General features: G+C 41.6%; 1 protein-coding gene across 1 annotated transcript in view; it reads right to left on the reverse strand.

Moving 5' to 3' along the window:
* The window catches only part of Col4a3 (collagen type IV alpha 3 chain), a 129141-nt gene continuing 107569 nt past the window's right edge, over nt 1–21572 (reverse strand). The window contains exons 39-52 of the mRNA XM_006990362.4: nt 20743–20823; nt 20300–20398; nt 19860–19907; nt 17017–17202; nt 16403–16533; nt 12201–12273; nt 10010–10081; nt 9796–9921; nt 8885–8983; nt 4982–5194; nt 4204–4381; nt 3982–4096; nt 2307–2479; nt 1–1468 (exon numbers count right to left, since the gene is read on the reverse strand). Of these exons, the coding sequence (XP_006990424.1) occupies nt 1384–1468; nt 2307–2479; nt 3982–4096; nt 4204–4381; nt 4982–5194; nt 8885–8983; nt 9796–9921; nt 10010–10081; nt 12201–12273; nt 16403–16533; nt 17017–17202; nt 19860–19907; nt 20300–20398; nt 20743–20823 (1679 nt within the window). The 3' untranslated portion in view covers nt 1–1383. The remainder of the gene's footprint in view (nt 1469–2306; nt 2480–3981; nt 4097–4203; nt 4382–4981; nt 5195–8884; nt 8984–9795; nt 9922–10009; nt 10082–12200; nt 12274–16402; nt 16534–17016; nt 17203–19859; nt 19908–20299; nt 20399–20742; nt 20824–21572) is intronic.

Consider the following 21572-nt stretch of genomic DNA (forward strand, 5'->3'; position numbering starts at 1 on the left):
TGTGTGTGTGTGTGTGTGTGTGTGTGTGTGTGTGTGTGTGTGTGTGTAGGGGAGGTCTTGCATGTATGAGAGTCTTTACACAAGGAATATGTTGCCTTCTCTGAGATTAGATAAGAAGCAAGGCTCTCTCACTACCTCCCACCCTCGCCCCCAGCACAGTATATGGGACATAGCTTGGTACTGAAGAAAATACTTGTTAGCCTGAATTAGGTAAACTTGGGAATGTATCAATATACTTAAAAGCAAGTTTTAAGACATATAGCAGCTGTGTACAGTAAGGTTTTCACCCAGTGGTCTCTCTCCACATGGTTGGTGAGAACATATAACATAAAAACGTGTGTGCGTGTGTGTGTGTGTGTGTGTGTGTGTGTGTGTGTGTGTGTGTGTGTGTGTGATGTTTTCCAAAGGAAAAGCTTGAAAAGTAACAAAGGAAAAAAATCTGTAAAACCATGTTATAAACTATTTAGATCAAAGAAAAATGTTTGGAGTCTGATAAACCAGCGAGTGCCTCTCATTCTTTCCTGGGTTATTGAACTACTGGTGACATTCTTTAAGGTTGGTATTTGTAGGAATGGGGATAAAGTGCACACCTAGTAAGTAGTGTCCTTGTTACTTGTGAGTACATTGAAAACAATGAAGAGAAATGTTTCCATGTATGTGTATAACATCCTAGTAAAAATTAATCCCCTAAGAGTAAACATTTTACCCCCTTTCAATCTATTGACATAGTAAAATCAGCTCAGTGAACAAGCACATAGACATCATCAACAAAACAGAAAATAAAACAATACTTTATATCCAAGCCTGTTAGGATTCCCTTGAGGAGGTTTCCTTTGGTCCTAGGTTTGGGCATATTTAAATGAGTCCTGGATCATCTTGAGCCTCATTCATTCTGTGTTCTTGGGCCCTGTACCACTTAACAGGCCTGACTATCCAGGTCTTGTCATGGTGTGCCCCCATCTCCTTCTCTAGCTCTAGGGCTCAGGAAGGAGGTGGAAAGAAACCAAACACCTTAGATCAAGAGTGGGAGACAAGGAACACATTGTACATCACTGGACCAAATCTCTCTTAGCTTGTAGTTCAAGTTCCACACAGGCATCATTTAGTCAGCACTTTGGGTACAAGTGGAATGTGATTTCAGTGATGTTTTGTGGAAAGCTGTTGCCTTCCCACAGGGAACTTTGAAACCACACAGATTTAGAGACCCACAGCACAGATTAACTTGAGTGAAATGCTTTCTGCTGTGGTGAAACTTGGTACTACCAAATCTTCATCGAACAACACTGTAAGGTTAGAGAAAAAAGACCTAAAGAAATGCTTGTACTGAGTCACGACTTGGTTATTTAAGAAGGAAACAAAGTGGTTCTATTTTCTTTGATTTCTTCAGTGTCTTTTCTTCATGCACACCTGACAGCGGCTTATGATTTTTTCTAAATCTCCAGCTTTCACAGTTGATGGAATAGGTTTTCTGAAATAAACACAAATGAAAGAACTCACTGATTTGTGGATAAAAGGAAATGCCTAATTTGCTTTGAATTTTGTTATTTTATTTTATTATTTGTTATTATGTTATTTTTTCTTAGTTTTTTATTCCTTCCCTTTTAAATACTCATGAGCCATTTAATACATTACTTTAAGATCAGCTAGTGTTTTTGCTGTGGAATAATCCTTTCCTACATTATGAATATGTATTGCTCTCATTGGTTAATAAAAAGATGATTGACCAGTAGCTGGGCAGGAAGTTAGGCAGGAAAGCCAAACTGAGAATGATGGGAAGGAGGGCAGAGTCACGACAGCCACCAGCCAGCCAGCCACCTAACAAGCTGTATGTGTAAAAAGTGAGGTAACAAGCCATGAGCCATGTGGCAAAGCATAAATAGAAATATGGGTTAATTTAAGTGTAAGAGCTAGCTAGTAACAAGCCTAAGCTACCAGATAAACATTTATATTAAATATTAAGCCTCTGAGTGATTATTTGGGACTAGGTGGTAGAGACAGAAAATGTCTGTTTATAGTTTTTATTAAGTAATTTACTATAAATTCATATATGTGTTGAATATGTTTAGTGATGACAAAATCATGTATATATTTGTTTTTTACTGACACAGTGAGAAATAGAGCCCATTTGTTGAGTTCAAAATACCTCTAACCTGCAAGTATGAAAATAGACAGAATTTTATTGGCTGGGATGAGAGAGTTAATGTAAGTACATCCATATGCAGGTAAAAATGAAAAAGCAGATATAGGCAGCCTTTGAACAGTTCTACAGTCGAGTCATCAGATTAGGGCTGACATTGCATAGTTACCTGAACATTCTTTCTGGGTTTAATGAAGCCAGCCAGAAACTATAGGAGTTTGAGTAGTAGTTACAGGTTCCCCGTCCATGGCATTCTATAAACGGACTGGCTCGGAATTCCTCCAGGCAGGAGCCAGGTGATGCCAGTGCTTGCCCAGCACCCTCAGAGCCTGCACTTGTGAACTATCACAACACAAAGATCTCAATGTAAAACATTATCCACTGGAGTTCAAATGCAAGTTTTCCACATTTTTCAGGTGTGTAGGGAGCAGTAATATAAAACATCAGGAATGGAAAACCAAACCAAACCAAACCACTAAAAAGAAATTTCTTCTGTTTTATCCAGATTTGCTAACACTGTGGGCATCTTAGGAAGAGATACAGTCATCCAAAGACAAGTGAGAGCTGTGAGCTCTCTTACCTTATCTCTCAATACATGTGTCAGCACTTAGATCCATGGCTACTATTGTTTTCTTATTTTGCCTATTGTCCGTCTTTACCACTGGGATAGATGCTCCATGAGAAGAGCATGGTCCCTGCTGTCCTTACTGCCCAGACCAGCTGGGGCTCATGATGGGCGTTCAATATAGTTTTTTAATTAATGACTGATTGAGTAGACAGCTGTGAGTGAAGAAGGGGGAATGATATGTAATAACAAGGCTATGCAGAATGTGAATAGTGACAATACACAGCCATTAGCACTGTAGGTAGTCGATCCGTATCCTGAGTTTAGCACTACTGTCAGGGCTTTTCTTAAGAGGCTCCTCCCCATTCTCAGCTTCTTAGGAGCATCAGAGGGCCATGGTACAAGGCAGATTTTGTCACCTCATAATCATGATACCTTAAGAAAAAAGCTCCATTTTTATTTATGAATCCACAAATGCTAAAAAGTATTCCTCTGGTTATTATAAGCATTACAGACAATGTAGGTAAGGAAACCATCACAAAAAAAATGAAAAAATAGGCATTCCATTTCCATTAAAGAGTAGCTACTTCTCATTTGAATGCTACAGTTAGGGGTTTGTGGAAAATCTCCTGAGATTATTTAAGAATTGTAAATTACATTTGTTTATTTTGGTGTGTGTGTGTGTGTGTGTGTGTCTGTGTGTGTATACACACATGCCACTGCAAATGTATAGAGGTCAGAGGACAACTTGGGGAAGCTTATTCTCTTTCTACCTTGTGGGTCTTAGGGATTGAACTCAGGTCACCCGACTTGGTGGCAGTGCCTTTACCCCCGAGGCATCTTGCTGTCCTTTATTTTTCATCACTCCACTACTTATCAACAGTACCAAAGTTGTCACTCGTCTGTTGTTAATATTTTTATTTATTGAGACTGGGTTTTGTTTTTTTTTTTGATAACCCAAGCTGGCCTCAAACTTGATGTGTAGCCAAGGATGACCTTGAACTTTCAATCCCCCTGCCCCTACCTCCTGAAAACTGGGATTCCTCAGTTCTATGTACTGCTAAGGAATGAAACCTAGGACTTTGTGTACGAGAGGTAAACACTACCATCTGAGTTGGTCCCCAGGCCCAAAGTTGCTCTCTAAAAGTATTTTTAGATTGTCAAGCATCTATGGCGTATTACACACATTAGCAGATAGGAGCCCACATTTTCTCAGCATAGTACAAGATTCTATAGGGAATAATTATTACTTCAAATGTGATAAGTCTTTTTTCCTTACCATAATGAAGGAAAAACCTTTCCAGAGAGAAACCCAGCCATGAGGACATGGAGGGATAGCAGTAGTTTGGCTGTGAAGAGCTATGGCCATCGCAGGACCTTCACAAACGGTACATCTGTAGAATGAAACCAATAGTATGACAGCCACTTTCTACCCTTATATTCTTAACAAGTGAAGTGATCCACTTGGTCCTTTTACAAAATGAAGGGATTGAGTTTTTACCTGCTAATATAAGGTTCGAGAGCTCTGCCAGTAATTGGAGCCATGTTCATTGGCATCAGAGCTGGTGTTGACAGCCAGTATGAATAATCATTCCGTGATGCAAAATTACATACATTATTGATGTTACAGAATAAGAATGGCATTGTGGTGAATCGCTGCAGGCAGCTGCCCAGAGTGCCTAATAAAACATGAAGCTGAGTGTCACTTCCAGTAAATTAAAGTTATTTTGAGTATCATTATTTAGACACAGGTTAATTATCACATAGCCAGTGACAGAACTGGACAAAAAAAAAAAGACAAAGAAAAACAATAGAAAAGAATTATTTACAAAATGTGGTATTGTAAAGCTTTAGTAATGATGAAAGTCAGAGACCCACATGGGTAAACAAACTCCCCCCATCAAGAATGCTTCCTGCAGCTTTTTCTAACCGGCTTGGATAGAACTTGGGGCCTGGTGTTCAGTTGGGACAATGTCTCTGCATCAGGTATTTCCAGGTATTCACGATAGCTAACACCCGGAGGAAGTTTTCGAAAAGATTAATTTGAGGATTAACAAAAGACAGATGGTTGAGGCGAAAAGTGTTGGCATTGGCCAACCTAGCTGGGCTCCTTCTAGCAGTTTATACATCAGGATGACAATTAAACCGTAGGCCACAATTGTTTTCTCTCAAACGCACCAGAAGAAGCTTACATTGTTTACAGTGACCTTCAGAGGAAGCTCCTGTCCATAAGTATTTTACAATCTGCATCATAAAGTGACTGGGAACTAGAACCTTACCAAGGTCTTGTCCATGCGCACGTTCATTGCCTTGTACAAAAAGAAGAGAAAACCCGCTATAGAGTGCCTGTGTTCCTTCGGGACAGGAAGGAGCAGCTGTGGTTTGACTGTGTCGGGTGAAGACAAACCCTTGCATTCTTGTCCCAGAGGCAGCTGTTCCCCTGTCTCCAGGTTTGCCCTTTAAGCCTGGCAATCCGTTCAGTCCAGGTGGTCCTTTGAAAAACAAAGAATACATGTCGCATCATGACCAGACTCTCAAACTTGTTTCCCAAGGTACTACTTTAAATGAGTCTATGTGGCTGGTAAGCCTCAAATAAGAAAAGGAATCTTAGGGAAGGATGGGCTATAACATGGCTAGGGTGGTTTAATTATCAAGAGAGGGTAAGAACCACTGAGGAGATTAATAAGACATACCTGGGTGTGTCTGTGGAGGAGTTTTTAGAGATGATTTAAATCATGAGGGTTCTGGCCTAATGAATGGATTGATTGCTTGATGGGTTCACAGATGATGACTTTATTGGGAGTTGGGGAGAGGTAGGAAGTAGGGGTTTGTTCTTGGTTACTGTATCTTGCCCTGGCCCCTTCCATCCAGCTTTCCCTGCTCTCTGTCTTCCATGCAATGCGCAAGGCTCTTCCACCACACGGCATCCAAGCATAGAGCCAAACAACCATGGACTGACCCCTCTGAATCCAAGTGCCAAAATAAATCTTCCCTCCTCTACATTCCTTATATCCTTATAACTGATACAATGGAAAAATAATATTAAATATTAGCCAGTCTATCACAGGATGCATCTTTTCACAGATACTTGCAGGCATCTTGAGGTTTTTGAGATCAGGTCTTTTTTGATCTTTGAATTCCCTTGGGATGTCTGGCATAGTGTCCTGCATTTGGTTTGGTAATCCTCACGGACCTTTTGTACAAATGAATGAATGGCTTGGCTTACAGTGTGTGTGAATGGGGAGCATAGAATCAAATAAAATACCTACAACTTGTAAAGCTGTTCAAGTAGATAATAAACATTGAGTTTCTGGCAAATCCAGAAAACAATTATGTAAAACTTTGAAAGTTCTTCTAGAGGGGCAAACTTTAAGAAAGATTTTGATACATTAGCAAGGCAAAACAGACTTTTTTTCCTGCTGTCACAAGGGTTCTTTGTTTATCTATAAGAGTTGCAAACCCAGGCTGGAGAGATGGCTCAGACGTTAGGAGCACTGGCTCTTATCCAGAGGTCCTGAGTTCAATTCCCAGCACCCACATGGTGGCTCACAACCATCCGTAATGAGATCTGGGTCCCTCTTCTGGCCTGCAGGCAAACATGCAGACAGAACACTGTATATGTAATAAATAAATCAATTTTTAAAAAAGGAGTTGCAAACCAAGTGGTATTTATGCTTTGTCTCTTCTCCGCAGTTGGAGGAGGCTGATTCGCTTCTGTCACTCTCTAAATGAGACCGGGTGAGTATTCCATTCTCCCCTTCTTCCTGTCCCTCCCTCCCTTCCTTGGAGTCTTCACAAGTCCACCATGACCTTGGCTTTACTGCACAGGAAGCAGACTCATTCTTTATGTTCCCCGCCCTCTGCTCTTATTCACAGGGGGCTATAATTGGCCCTGTTAGGGTTTGGATCTGAAGTGATGCTGAGAGGCTGGTGGTTTGAACACCCAGCCCTTCCTTGGCTTGCCGCACTGTTTTAAAGGCTGTGGATCCTTAGGGGGCGGGGTCTGACTGGTAGAAGTAGTCACTTGTGATTGGCTTCTCCAGATTTTACCTGCTAGTAATTCCTGTTTTCTCTGCTTGCTGACCCAGCCAGAGGTGAGAGCTGCTTCTGTTGTTGCAGGGTGTTCTCACCCCTGTGCCTGTCCTATTGGTGACAAGTCTTTCCTCCCTTAAGTTGCCTCTTTTGAGGATGTTTATCACAGCCATACAGAAGTAACTAATATGGACCTTAAGCAGAAGATACATTCTAGTGTCTCCATGGTAACTGTAAAATGATTAGCTGAGCAGGGCAGAAACTGGAGGTAAGATTTCATGCTCATGCCATCTTTAATCCCAGCACTCACGAGGCGCATCTCTTCAAGTTTGAGGCCAGCCTGGTTTACAAAGTGAGTTCCAGGACAGCCAGAACTACACACAGAAACTCTGTCTCATCCCCCACAAAAGATTCATGCTCATGTGCATTATACAAGACTATGCTGCATCTCTACAGATCTAAACTTGAATCCTTGTATCATTTCAATGAGGCCTCTATAGCATTTAATTACTCGTTAATCAATTCCCAGCACATTTTGATTTGTAATATCCTATGCGTCTATTGCATTTAACTACTCACTAATCAATTCCTAACACAATTTGATTTGTAGTATTCAATGCTTGCTCTCACCTCATTATAAAATCCAGCTTTGGTAATTAAGGTGTATTAATTAATAGAACCATTTACAAAAACACAGTATGAATGGAATCAAATGAGTGGATATCCTCTAATGTAGATTCCCAGCAACACTAGATCAAATAACCCTTTTCTGCCATCTGATTTGTTCTCTCTGTTCAGCTACATCACTTCCTCTTCCTACATAGCTCCATCACTTAACCTCTGAGCCATCTCTCCAGTCCTAATAGCTCCATCACTTACTGTCTGTCTATACAGACCTCCAGACCTCCATGGTTAACTAGTTTTGGCTCTGTTTCCACTGTGGTCTTGAACATACAGAAATCCTGCCTGCTAAGTGATAGGATTAAAGGCGTGTGCTAACATTGCATGACTTCTTTGTTTACTTATAATGCCTGTTCCCATTCCTCTGATCTCCAGGCAAGCTTTATTTATTAAATCACAAATAAAATATCACCACATTTCTTCCTTTTTTGGTCTGATAAAAAATAAAAAGTTATAACTAATATAAGAAAAACTGTGTACAATAACTATATATAATATATACAACAATAAATACATCAACAATGTCTAGTCCATTTGCATTGATGGGTGATGTCATTTTGTATGCGTGAATATGTGTTGCTCTGATTGATTGATAAATAAAGCTGTGTGGCCAATGGTGAGGCAGAATAAAGTTAGGTGGGACTTTCTAACTAGAGAGAGAGGAAGGAGAAAGACAGAGAACAGAGGAGACACTACTAGCCGTTGCCAGGAGAAGCAAGATGAAAAGATACCAGTAAGCCATGAGCTACATGGCAAAGTATAGATTTATAGAAATGGGTTAATTTAAGATATAAGAGCTAGCTAGAAAGAAGCTTGAGTCATAGGCCATTCAGTTCACAATTGATGTAAGCCTCTGTGTATTTATTGGGGTCTGAGCAGCTGCAGACCCAGTGGGACACAGGAAAACTTCTGGCTACAGTTCCCTTTCTTCCCTGCAAATAGCACATCAAATGGTGTACTTCTTAACCAGCTTGCCTGGCATAAGACGTAGCTTGTGCAAGACTTCCCAATCCCAAACTTTCCTATCTTCTTATCTTCTGATCTCCTGGCCCTCCCACTTAGGACCCTGTCACTGAAGAGCCACCCTGCTGATCCAGGTTGTAATACTCCTATAAGAAATTATTAGTCAATATAACACCTGTAGGTAATTAAAGAACAATTTGCCTTTCTGAGAATAGGAAACTAACTAGTGCCTCACCAGCTCTATTTGTCCTTAGCCAAAGATTTACACCTTGGCTAAAAATGAAAAGAACATCTGCCCAGGGCAAAATGGACAGTGTATTTCAGTCATTAATGACTCTTTCTTCTTCCAAATGAACAGATGGCATCCTGCCTTTTTTCTGATCTGAACAATAGTACTAATCGAAAGACCCAGAATAATCACTCTTTCTTGCACTCACGCATAAATGAGTCCCCTCTAAACACTGAGACAATACTGCTTCAGCAAGGGAGGCAAGCTGGGCTTTTACCTTGTTGGCCTTTAGAGCCTTGGTTGCCCTTTTCACCAGCTGGCCCTGGAGATCCTGGTTTTCCATCCTTTCCTGGTTTACCTTTTGGTCCACAGGGCCCTAGGCAAAAAGAGAGTTGTATTACATGTCATCATATTAGAATAAAAGGTCAGGCTGTCACCCACCCGAGGACTTGTGCAGTATTGCCAGCCAAGTTTGACATCCCAGGAAGGCCTTTAGTCCTGAGCAAACAGGCATGTTTGTTCACTAACGTCCCCAGAAGGCCTTAAGAAACCATGAATATATGAAAGTGTATGCTGTTTTGTTTTATTTTATTCCAGAATTCACAATGCCCATGAAGTAATCAAACCATTAAGTAATACCTTTCTTATCTCTCATGTGATTCAGACAAACTTAAGAGAACAAGAGCCCTATTTAGAACTATTCCAATATGCTAAGACGATGTGAGAGGTTAGGTTCAATTTCCAAACATCAGTATTCTGGAAAGACTTGGAAGTCATTTTTTCTTTAACACTTGGCTGTACAAATTGTTAGACGAGTCCACATGTTCAGAACTTGGGTGTAGTTAGGCATTCATTTAAGAATTAAACCCAGAAGCTGGTATTTGCCAGAGGAGCTAGGTATAATACCTTTCTCCTAATAAAAACAAAACACAGCATTTTAAGGTCTATTTTGTTTCCTACTTGGTACTATGTCCAGATGTTATAAGAGTCTTACAGGGTTTACAAGGGTCTAAACTCTTTTTTTCCTGCTGGTCAAGGGTAAATGAGCCCAGTCCTAAACTGACTGTACAAAATGTTGTAGCGTTTAGTGTTTTCTGTGGAGTTCTCTCATCTGCTTCCAAAATGCTTTCCAGATTTTCTTTGTTCAGCCTTTGCTAAGGATCCAGGTCAATGGTGCTAGTCTCACACCTGGGTTTCCAGGTGGTCCCAGTGGCCCAGGATCTCCTTTCATTCCTGGCTGTCCAGGTGGACCAGGCGGCCCTGGGCTTCCTGGAAGGGAGATGATCTTAAGTGTGCCAGGTTTTCCACGTCCACCTATGGACATAAACACAATGAGAAGATGACTTCATGAAACAACCCTTTCTTTATAGAGAAAAATAATAGAGAAATAAATTATATTTACCAGGCGGTCCTTTTGGCCCAACTGGTCCTGGATGTCCAATTGATCCAGGAAATCCTTGATTACCTTTTTCTCCTAAGGAAGAGGAAGAGGAAGAAAGAAACAGAGAAAAAAAAAACCTTACATTTTAATATTCACAGGGAAGTGTTCCTGAGTTCACTTTTTGAGTTTGGGAAACAATGAACTATTTGGGGTAAGTTACAAGGTCCTGTTGAACCCCTGCTAATACCTCTTGATGGGCTCTTACATTTAGTTTTCTTCCCTAGCTGTATAGATAGCACAGAGTTCATTATGTCAGGAATTCTCCTATAAATTTATTTATGTAACAAAGTGGTTAGTATTTCACTTCTATTCATAATCTTTGGTACAGATGATAAAAGGTTACCAAGAAACAGCCATTGATTTGGAGAAATACTCCTTCAAAGAGTATTAAAAGTGCACAGACATGACTGGGCACGTTGCCTTTAATCCCAGCACTCAGGAGGCTGGGGCAGGTGGATCTCTGAGTTTGAGGCTAGCCTGGTCAACATAGCAAGTTCCAGGACAGCCAGTACTACATAGAGAGACGCTGTCTCAAAACAACAACAACAAATTACATAGACATTACATCTAATTACTTAAGGTACTTTAATGTTAAATACGATATCAATAGGTGAAATATAGTAAGGTTGGGTTTAGTGGTGCAGGTCTTTAATCCCAGCAGTTGGGAGACAGAAGCAGGAGGATTGCAAGTTCAAGGTTGTCTCAAAAAAAGCAAAACAGAGAAAAAAAAAATAGAACAAGATAATTACTGCTCCAAAAGTTAACTGATGACTCCTTTAGAAATTACCCACCCACTCTGAGAACCAGAAAAGTATGAATGTTTACTTATGACTATGGGAAGCATCCTAAATATTTTTTTCCAAATGAAGAAGTGGAATATCATAGTAGATCCAAACCAAGGGTTTGATTCTGAAATCTGTTTGTGTCCTGTGGGAGATGCCACGGGAATTGGTTGTGAGACTCTCCTCCTTGCTTACTTCTAAATATTTAAAAGCATTCAAAGATGCTTTTCTTCAGTGGAGCCTTTCTGTGCTTTTCCACACTGCCACTGTTTTGTTCTGAGACTTGGGAAGAAGGTGCCATTAGCTTTGCCCAGGAAGGCCTGCCTGCATTCACCCAACCCACATCCAGAGAGAGGCCTCACAATCACTCATAAAGATTGATCCTCAGCTAACTGCTCCCTAAAAGTCTGGAGTCTGAAGAAACTGTAAGAAGATTTTTTTTAAAGTCCACTGGGTCCTCCTTTAAACCGAGAAACAGCTTTCCTTCATGGAAACTCGGCCTTGTTCATGTTGGACACAATTGTTATTTAGTATCTCTGCAGACTGGGATAAGAGATCCCTGCTCTTATGAAACTCATACGAGGGGACTGAACAGTTACACAATGAAGCTAATAATAATAATAATAATAATAATAATAATAAAAAAACATTGCTCCCACCCCCATCTCCAGACAGAATCTCATTGCATAGCTCTGGAAGGCCTGGAATTCACAAAGCAGAGCAGGCTAGCCTTGAACTTCTAGTGATCCTGTTGCCACTGCCTCCCCAGTGCTAAAATTACAAGCATGCTCTACTACACCTGGCACATCACAGTACATTTAATATTAAGAAAATAATGGCTTGGATTTCAGTTTTAGAGCCATTGTCCAGCATGGGTTCCGTCTCTATAACTGTACATAAATAAATCCCATAAAACACAAATGCATAAATCTGAGCATAAAAATCCACTTTGCCCACATGAACAGTCGGTCTGGTGGCTGTTGTTTTAGATGTTTTCAGCTTTCCAAATTATGAAATTAAATGCAGATAGCCAAAACTTAAAAATAATACTGTGAGTATTGATGTAGTATGCCAGTCCTCATCCCATACATTTTAAAACTCCCAAAGGTAGTATTTCAATTGTCTCTAGTTTTCCTATAGTTTGCATTGTTATGTCGTAGCTTTTATCTCAGTCCCCTGGGTTCAGATGCTAGTGGAGGGATCACATTGAAATCCTGTTTGTAGGTCCTCACCCGAGGTCCCGTTTATACTGCTCCTCACTGTCTCTGGTGGCCACAGGAATTCATCAAACATGATGTGCAGTTTTACAAATGTGATCTGACCAGCAGTTACTGTATTTGTACGGAAGAGCAATGGTGTCAAAATAGTACCTTTTATGCCCGGAAATCCCGGGAATCCCGGATCACCTCTGAGACCTAGAAGGCCTGGAGTACCTGGTGGTCCCTGTATTTTGAGTATAGGGGAAGAGCAGAACCACAAAGTTTTAAAAACACAGTACTCATGACAGATTATTTTTTAACCAAAAGATAGAACTTCATATTGCATAAGAATAAAGTGAAATTACCTGTCAGTTTAGTATTCTGCCTACCCATAGCTCTTATACTCCCTAGAGCTCTTTAAAACAACAACAACAAAACACACACACACACACACACACACACACACACGCACACGCACACGCACACGCACACGCACACGCACATATGCACGCACGCACTCACGTACACACACATGCACATAGAGCAAACCTGCCATCTAACGTTAGTGTATACTGTTTTAGCTTTGAAGGCATTGAAATGGGGCAGTCCTGTGTTTCAGGAAGAATGAACCTGTAATTTTATCAAAGACCAGTAGAGCCATTGTGGAACCCAAGCATCATTCTGCTAAGCTGGCAGAGTTCTAAATGACTCCTAATGAGGGTGATGAGAGAACCACACTGTCCAGAGATGGGACTGGAAGGGGGATGCTATTGAAAACAATGAACCAAAAATCATAAAAAAGGTGCCGAGAATAACAAAGGTTTCCTTAGAGTGAGCTGCCTCTGGAGGAAAAAGGCAGTCGTCCAATTGCTGGCATGGGGTGGTATGAGGTTAAAAGAAGAGAGAGAGGAAAGGGAGCCATCTGATCAGGGACTTTGGCTTCTGGCAACTCCCTGTTCTCTTTAGTGAAAGGCAGCTAAGGGGAGTCAGATACCAGGTTCAGCCCTCAGGTGGAAAGGGAGATATTTTGTGGAGAGACTTGTTAAGAGGGCCAGTCAAGACATCCATCAAGCAGAATCATCTTTCCATTGGAAATGACCATAAGAGCATGGAAAGAATTGAGACAAGTCCTGTCCACAGACTGCATTTTCTGTCTGTCAGTGTCCCTGGAAGAACTTTAGATGTGATCATCAGCTTAATAATGAGAACTTTCAAAGCGTCAGAGAGTACATGAGTAACATCTAGAGATTGGATGGAGGAGGACAATACTTCAAAAAGTAGATTCTAGAAACCAAATAGCAAAAGAGAATAAAAGAGTTTAACATGACTCCTAATAATAGTTCACGCCACTGAACCCCCACAGTCACCCCTAATGAGGATATTAGAGGTGGGATGGTGGGTTGGGTCATAGAGATTCTGTATTTTCATGTGTTCTCTCCACCATGTCTTTGATCACAGTGGTTGGGCGATCAAGATAGGTTTTAAGCTTAGTGAATGACCAAAACAATAGGCAAGTTATTTAAAGGATTAATTCCAACTAGTACAGGCACTTGACATATACTCTTGAATGAAGAAGTGATGTACTGATTCTTTAATTTTAAAGTGTGTGTGTGTGTATGTGTGTGTGTGTGTGTGTGTGAGAGAGAGAGAGAGAGGGAGGGGGAACAGGTGTTGTCAGAAACCAGAAGTGTTGGATAACTTGCAGCTGGAGTTATAGGTGTGTAGTGGTTTGAATAGGAATGGCCGGCATAAGACTCAAGTGTTTGAATGCTTGGCCCATAGGGAGTGGCACTATCAGGAGGTGTGGCCTTTTTGGAGTATGTGTGGCCTTGGTGGAGGAAGTGTGGAGGTGGGCTTTGGGGTCTCATATGTGCTCAAGCTAGGCCTAGTGGGGCAGTCTCCTGCTGCCTTTGGGTCAAGATGTAGACCTCTCAGCTCCTTCTCCAGCACCCTGTCTACCCACATGCCACCATGCTTCTAACCATGATGATAATGATCTAAACCTCTGAAACCGTAAGCCAGCCCCAATTATATATTTTCCTTTGTAAGAGTTGCCATGGTCATGATCTCTCTTCACAGCAACAAAACACTAAGACAAAGTGGTTATGAGCTGTCTGATGTGGGTACTGGGAACTGAACCCGGGTCCCCTGGAAGAACAGCAGGTGATCTTAACCACTGAGCCATCTCTCCAGCTGTAGTGTGTTGCTTCTTAGTCTAGTAAATGAAAGCTTCATGACCTGACCTCTTTCAAATCCTCTGGTCTCATCTGGATGGGTTCTCATTCAACCTCAGCCTCCAGTTGGACCCCTCACACACACAGTGTCTTTAGGCATTTCGGCCTTCATCCTTGCTTTTCTTGTTCTCCTGGATAAATGGTGTGTATCTTTTCAGACCCAGGTCCTGAATACATTCCACAGAAGAAACTGGGTGTTCGTCCTCTATTTCTTCAGCCCTCCACCTGTCCTCATAGCACATGGTGTGAAAATGCCATGTCTCAGTACCTTAGACCACAGTGACTGGTTACACTCCATAATGAGTATTGAACCACACTCATCTATTCAATGCCTCTTTCCAAGAGACCGAGGGAAACAGAGGTGGGTGTACTGAATGAGCCACTAAGAGAATTCAGGAGAGGTGGTAGAGGTTGAGGGAGAGACTCAGAAACAGGAGATCTTGGGCTGGGAGCCCGGGAGTCTGCCTACAAGAACAGGATGGCATCCTTTGAGGTAAATGTCAAAGTTCTGCACTTACATCTCAAACACCAACAGCACAAAGCTAGACAGGGAAAATATGGAAGAAACACTAAGATAGGAGAAACTCAAAGTAATAGAATCAGTGTTATAAAGGATTTATTAATAAATTTGCTTAGGAGACATTAATCACATAAAGTAGAATTTAGCTGAGGGAGTGCTGCCTCCAAACTACCCCAAAGATAAGTAGCTAATGAGGTCTGCTAGAGATAAGCAAGATGTATGGTGCTTAGGATGTAAATGTTCACCAGGATTGAGCAGCCTTTAGGCTTATCACCAAAGAACATGCCTCCAACAGGATGCTCAAGGAGGTAGCATGGGGTGGCAAGCAGTGTTAAGTCCTGGCCTGTCATAAAGTCCCTGGTTCTCTTCTTGAGAAAAGCATAATTCTGCCAGTTGGCCAAGATGAACCTGGGTTGGAAACTGTTTGGAAGAAAGTACAACACTGGTGTGTTTAAAATAATTCTAGCAATAGCTTTGTTGTGGACATCTCCCATTTGCCTAAATGTCCAGATTTATAGTCTCTGGTCTCTGTTTAAATTGTTCAAAGTGTAACCTGGAGCCGTGACCTAAGAGTTGGGTTTTTTTTTTCAGGGGTGGGGGTGGGGGATGATAATTTATGTGAAATTTATAAGCCTAAGGTGTATGTAAATTAATAAAACTTTCTATTGGAGGCAAACTTCTGATGGGCATTAGCGAGAGCTAAACATGTGCTAATAAAAAGCCTTTCCTTTATTAATTTCTAAGTGTGTGGGGTGATTTCTCACTGGGAAGGCAGATTATTTCTATAACAACATTGTAGAATTTCATGAAGAAAAGTCTTGTGAGGCCAGCTGATTCTAAGCTCAGTGTGTCATTATCAATGTGGCCATGAATCAGCTGAATGGCCCACAGGGATCTTAGGTTGAAGTCCTAAAATGGTAATGTCCAGGCCAGTGAGATACTTTCCCCTTCCTAAGCCACTCACTGGGGGGACTTAGCTCTTATTTCTGCAAATTTTTCTACTTCTGGCTTCATTTTAAAGAAACATACTGTCGAACTGGGGTATATTCAGGGGAGAGGTAAGGCCGATGAACAATGAAACTGAATCTTCTAGAACCAGGTAAAAAATAATAGGAAGAAATCGAAATTACATTCAAACATTGGTGATATGTGGTGGGGAGAAAATGGACATATTTACAGGATAGCAAAGGTCATTTAGAAAGCATATTAACAGAGGACAAGAATGACTATCATTTGGGGACAATTGTCAACTACTGGGTGTTTAGTTTTTTTCCCCACTGGAATAGCTCGGAGTTTCCATAAGCAAGTGTCAGAGGTTTATGCCCCATAGATTCATTGGTTAAAGCCTTGTAGAGATGAAACCTTTGCAGTGTTTAAGATTCTTTGATTTCTTGGGCTCTGTGGGACCTTGGATGCATCACATCATTGCACAGATGTGTCATCAATAGTTACTACGTGCTGCATTCAGGTGCGGCCAATCATGCACACCAGTTGGTTCACCAGAGTTCATTGGACAGTTCATGAATAGTGAGCAGCTGTGACCAGTATTTGATATATACACTATGACTGCAGTATAGCAACAGTAAGTCAGAAGTGTATTAATAACATTACACACTCACCGGGTGACCTGGTGGTCCCATGTCGCCTACAGCTCCAGGTAGACCTTTGGGGCCAGGTAGACCCATAAATCCTTTGTCACCTTTTATGCCTTTTACGATAAGTCCTGGCGGTCCTGGGGGCCCTGGCTTCCCTAGATTCACAAAGAGTCCATCAGAGTTGCCAGTAAGAGGTCCTGGAGAGCTCTGTCATGGATTCTTTCAAATGAAATACAAGCCCCACACCTTGTTATTGCCTCAAACACCCTTCCCTTCGCTGCTGTGAGGTGGGACTGTGGTGGAGATGGAGTAAGAGCATGCTAGGGAAGCATGGGGGGAAGCAGGAAGGAACCACATCTCCCCAAGGACAGTCTGTGGGGAAGCATCCAGCCTGATGCATACACAGTACATGCTCAACAACAGAGGAGACTTTAGGAGACTTAACTAAATCTACTAATCTTTTGCCCAGGCCTCTGTCCCTCAACACCACCACCAACTCACTGCACGTGAGAGTCAGGGATATGCGAAGGATGAAGAAAAGAGAGAGCAAAAAGAGAACCTATGAGGTTAATGTGAGGAAGAACACCTCTGCTGTCAAATGTGACTTTCATTCCAGCGTGTGACAGGAAACCCTCTACCTGGACTTCCTCTTGGGCCAGGAAGGCCTCTGTTTCCTTTTGGGCCAGGGACAATTGCCCCAGGTAGACCTGGTGGTCCTGGGAGCCCACTGATGCCGGGGGGTCCTCGAGGTCCAACATCTCCCATGGACCCCTTCCTGCCAGGGAGGCCAGGCAAGCCGGGAGCTCCTTTGTCTCCTTTGACTCCTGCAAAGAAGAAAGCTCGTTTGGGTCATAGTTTGTGGTTCGCTTCAGTAACGTAGGCACTTTCTTTAAAGATGGTAAAATTCATAATTTATTTTCTTTTTTTAAAAAAGAGGTTGAAGGACAAAAACAGATCTTCCTCAGACTAGGTCTGGATCTAGGCAAAAATCACTACACTATTACAAATCTCTTGTGCGCGCGTGTGTGTGTGTATGTGTGTGTGTGTGTGTGTGCTCCTGTGTCTTATTTTATGAAAAATGCTCTCTCGGTGAACTTAGAGATCATTGATTTGGCTGGAGTAGCTGACTGTCAAATTCCAGGGATCTGTATGTCTCATCCTTCCTAAGTGCTGATATTACAGATACTGCATACTTCATACTGACTGAGCTATCTCCCAGCTCTTTCTTTTTTTTATTTTAAAAGTAAAAATATATCTGCCATAGCTCAGTTCTTAAAAAAAACCCTAAAAAACAAAAAAACATGTAACATATAGACAAAAGGCATGATATAAGATCTAAAGTATCAGGCAGATGTGAGCCACAGGTATTATTTGGTGACCTTTATAGTGACATTATTTATTTACAGGTAATCAAATAGAGCAGAGTAAAGCTAAACTTCAGGATAGTGATGTGTGCTTTGAATTATTGCCTTGTAGACACAGAGGAAGGTACAATCCTGCTCAGTCTCCTGGCTAAATCTTCCCCATGGCCGTGACACTGTCTAGGAGGGATAAACGTGACAAGAGGTATGAAAGAAGACCCCAGAAAGGTCACAGCTTTAGTACCATGTATTATTTGTCATCTCAGAAAACCTTCAAGAAATTGTGCTTTGACATTCCTGGATAAAAGATGTAGTATGATTAAAAACAATCTTCCCTCCTCCTTCCTATCTGTTTTTTTTTTTATTAAAAATGGCTTATGTATTTTATATCTTAAGTGTATGAGTGCTTTGTCTATATGTATGTATGTGCTCCCTGTATGCACCTGGTGCCCAGAGGGGCCAGAAGAGGGCATCTGATCACCTGGGACAGGAGTTACATGTGGTTGTGAGCGGTTATGTGCATGCTGGGAACTGAACCCACGTCCTCTGCAAGAGCAGCAAGTGCTTTTTAACCTCTGAGCCATCTCTCCAGCCCCCCTCGGGGCTATTCCTGAGAGTAAATGGCATGAATGTAGAAGTGAGAGTGAGGCTGGAGACAGGAGAAAAGTTGTGGGTGGGACACTGTTGGATAGGAAAGACCTGGGGTGATAAAGAGAATCAAACCGATGAAGGTGTGGTCCTTTCTGTATTCACGTCCTTTAATCTGTAGTGCCTGTAATCTGTGCTGTTAAAGACAGGGATGAGAAGGCTTCAGCATGTTTCTGGCTCGGTAGCATTGTCTCTGTTCAGCAATGACCTCACATACTTACGTTGTGGGTTTTACATTACAGTTTTGTTAAAATTATTCCTCGTGGCCTAATATGAGTTCTCTTAAGGATGTGAGAGAATAAACTAATTAAACCCATCCACATATTCCAAGTTTCAAAGGACTCTTCATGTTTTGTTATCCCAGAAGTGTTGAGGCGAGTGATCACATGACGGGACTGTTTGTTATTTTTAAAGCTTTTGTTTGTTTGTTTGTTTGTTTGTTTGTCTCAGGTGTGATTTTTTTTTTTTTGAAATTTTATTTGCAGTCGAATGCAAAGCAATGCAAACACAGCCTTTCCTTCCAGTAAGTTTCGAGCTGAGCCTGACAATATGAACAGGAACTTTTCTTTTGCCTACATTTCTACTGCTAGACATTGAGAGGAGGGAAAGGCTCCCTGTTCATCAGGGTTGGAAGGCTCTGCTGGGAGGTGTGTGAGTGCTGAGATTGACCAAAAGGACAATCAAGTCACTGAGAAACAAAGCGGAGACAGCAACTCCTGTCTGCCTTACACTCCAACTCCAGGCCATCAACCTATCTTCTGCAGGTTCTCATAGCAACAACTGTTATGAATAAAGTGGAATTGCCACCTTGAAATACTCCTATACATAGGACACGAGGCTAAGAAAGACCATTAAAAGGTACAAACACCCTGCTGTCTGTCTTGGCTTCTTTTTCTACAAAATGGGGAAGAGTTCAAAGAGTCTGTTTATCCTAAGACACTAGCTTGAGAGAGGCACGCCTGTGGTCTGTCAAATAAAAAAATGCATAGACTTTGAGAAGCTGTTGAACATGTCATGTCTCAGATGTTGAGAGAGGTACAGGGTAGCCCTTGAAAAACAATAACAGGAATCCCAAGCTCAGTGCAGGGGCGGGGAGTCCAAGTGAGAAAGGGCAGCATCACCAGTGTATCTCAACAGGGAAGGATGCTCACAGGCAAGTCAACCTGCATCCTTTTAGGAGTCAAGTCATCAAAATAACCAACTAACAACAACAGCAAAACAAAGAAATGCAAATTCTTTTTACTCTTTAAAAACTTTCACAGAAGGAAATCCCCAAAGCCAGGTCATGGATTTGGATTCATTCCTTTTTTGTGATGAAAAATAGTTTGACTATTAAGATCATTAATATTCAGTACCCCCAGTGGGTGATCATCTTTCACTTGCCAAGTTACATTGTTTGATAAGTCAAAACTAGAGAACTAGATTCTCATCTAGGAAATGCAGATTTTTAAGGTCAGGGAAGAACTGCCTACCTGGAACACCAGAGCTTCCTTTTGGGCCTGGATGGGCCCCCAGTAAGCCTATAAGAGATAATTTTGCTATATTAATGTTCAATTAATCTTAGTACATCTTATATATGAAGGAAGTACAATTGGTACATGCTGAGACTGTTAGAGACCATTGGTTCTATCAATGAAGAATTATTAGAGCCACATGGAATTAAAATGCTATTAATAAACCAGTGGATCAAATATTAGAAGCAAGCAACAGTGAGGTAGTTCTCTGGGTAAGGGCTCATGCCTCTCAGACTAATGACCTGAACTCAATCCCCCAGGATCCATGTAGGGTAAGGGGAGAATGAACTCCTTTGGTTCATCTTCTTGACTTCCACACAACAGTCACAGTATGAATGAACCCATACACATACAAATAAGCACATAAAATATATATTTTTAAAAAGAGGAAGCAGTACCTGTTTCTCCCTTTTCTCCAGGAGGACCAGGAATTCCGTCATGTCCTTGGTTACCTCTCATACCCATTGTTCCAGGAAGTCCTGGAAGTCCTGGAGGGCCTGAAACAAACAGAAACCCAAACCACACCATTCAAAGACAGGGTCTCTTTTCTTCTATGGCCCACTGTGAATACTGGGGAGATACATTGAAAGTGCTGAAAGGTACTGCGTTTTCAGGACTGTGGTTATGCAGAACTGCATAAAGTTAAAAAAAATGCCTGGATTAATACTCTCCTGAGATGACAACATGGTATTTTATACTGGTAGATACTTCAATTAGATAGGTAGTATCATCAAGCCCACTATTCTGCATCCTATGGGAAGAGTGAGCATAGAGAGTCTAAGCTCAAGAAGGAAGTATGTTTTCTTCAGGGCAAGGGGCAGAATAAGTGTTAAAATGAAACCTGGAGGGCCAGTGCTTCCTGGAGGGCCTGGGAAGCCTTTCATTCCTTTAAGACCCAAATCACCATCAGGACCCGGCTTCCCTAAAGATCCAGAGAGAAGGGAGAGAAAAAGAACACCAAGACATAAGTGGTGGTTACATTAGCGACTGAAACATCCAGCTCCTCCCATCAGCCATGCTCGGCTGCCCTTGAGGAAATTCCTGACAGGCCAACTCAGACGTTGGTCTCAAAAGACTTTTCTCTCAGAAATCACACAGGTGTGACTCCCTTCATACGTTGGAGTCCCAGCGCCCAGCACCTCAGAATGCCACTGTACTTAGCAACGTGGCTGTTAAAATGGGACTGGCCAGGTGGCTCAGTGGGTAAAGGTGCTTGTAGCCAAGCCAGACAACCTGATTGGATCCTGACCCTGAGTGCCCAATATCCGACTTACTGCTAAGAGCAGGAGCTAACTGCAAATTTGTTGGACCCCCCGCCCTCAGAGTTTGAAAACTTCGGTTAAATGCTATCTGTAGGTAGGTCTTCAGCTGTACCCAAATAGTTCAGCAAGTTTTTTTGTTTTTCAGATTAATTAAATAAATTTTTTCTTCCCACCTTTCCCTTCTCCTCCCAGGGCTGGGAATTGAACCTAAAACCTTGCATACATGAGGAAAACACTGCACTACTGAGCTTCCTCTGCAGCTGAGCAATTGTTTTTAATAAAACAAAACAAAAACTTGTTATACGATAACCTGGATGTCAATGTCTAGACCAGAAATATGTCAGGGGGAAAAAAAAGATTTAAAATGGAACTACAGGTGGAATTATGCTTCTCCCAAATTTATACATTG

This window comes from Peromyscus maniculatus, chromosome 13 (assembly GCF_049852395.1).
Source record: "Peromyscus maniculatus bairdii isolate BWxNUB_F1_BW_parent chromosome 13, HU_Pman_BW_mat_3.1, whole genome shotgun sequence".
In the NCBI taxonomy this organism is placed as follows: Eukaryota; Metazoa; Chordata; class Mammalia; order Rodentia; family Cricetidae; genus Peromyscus; species Peromyscus maniculatus.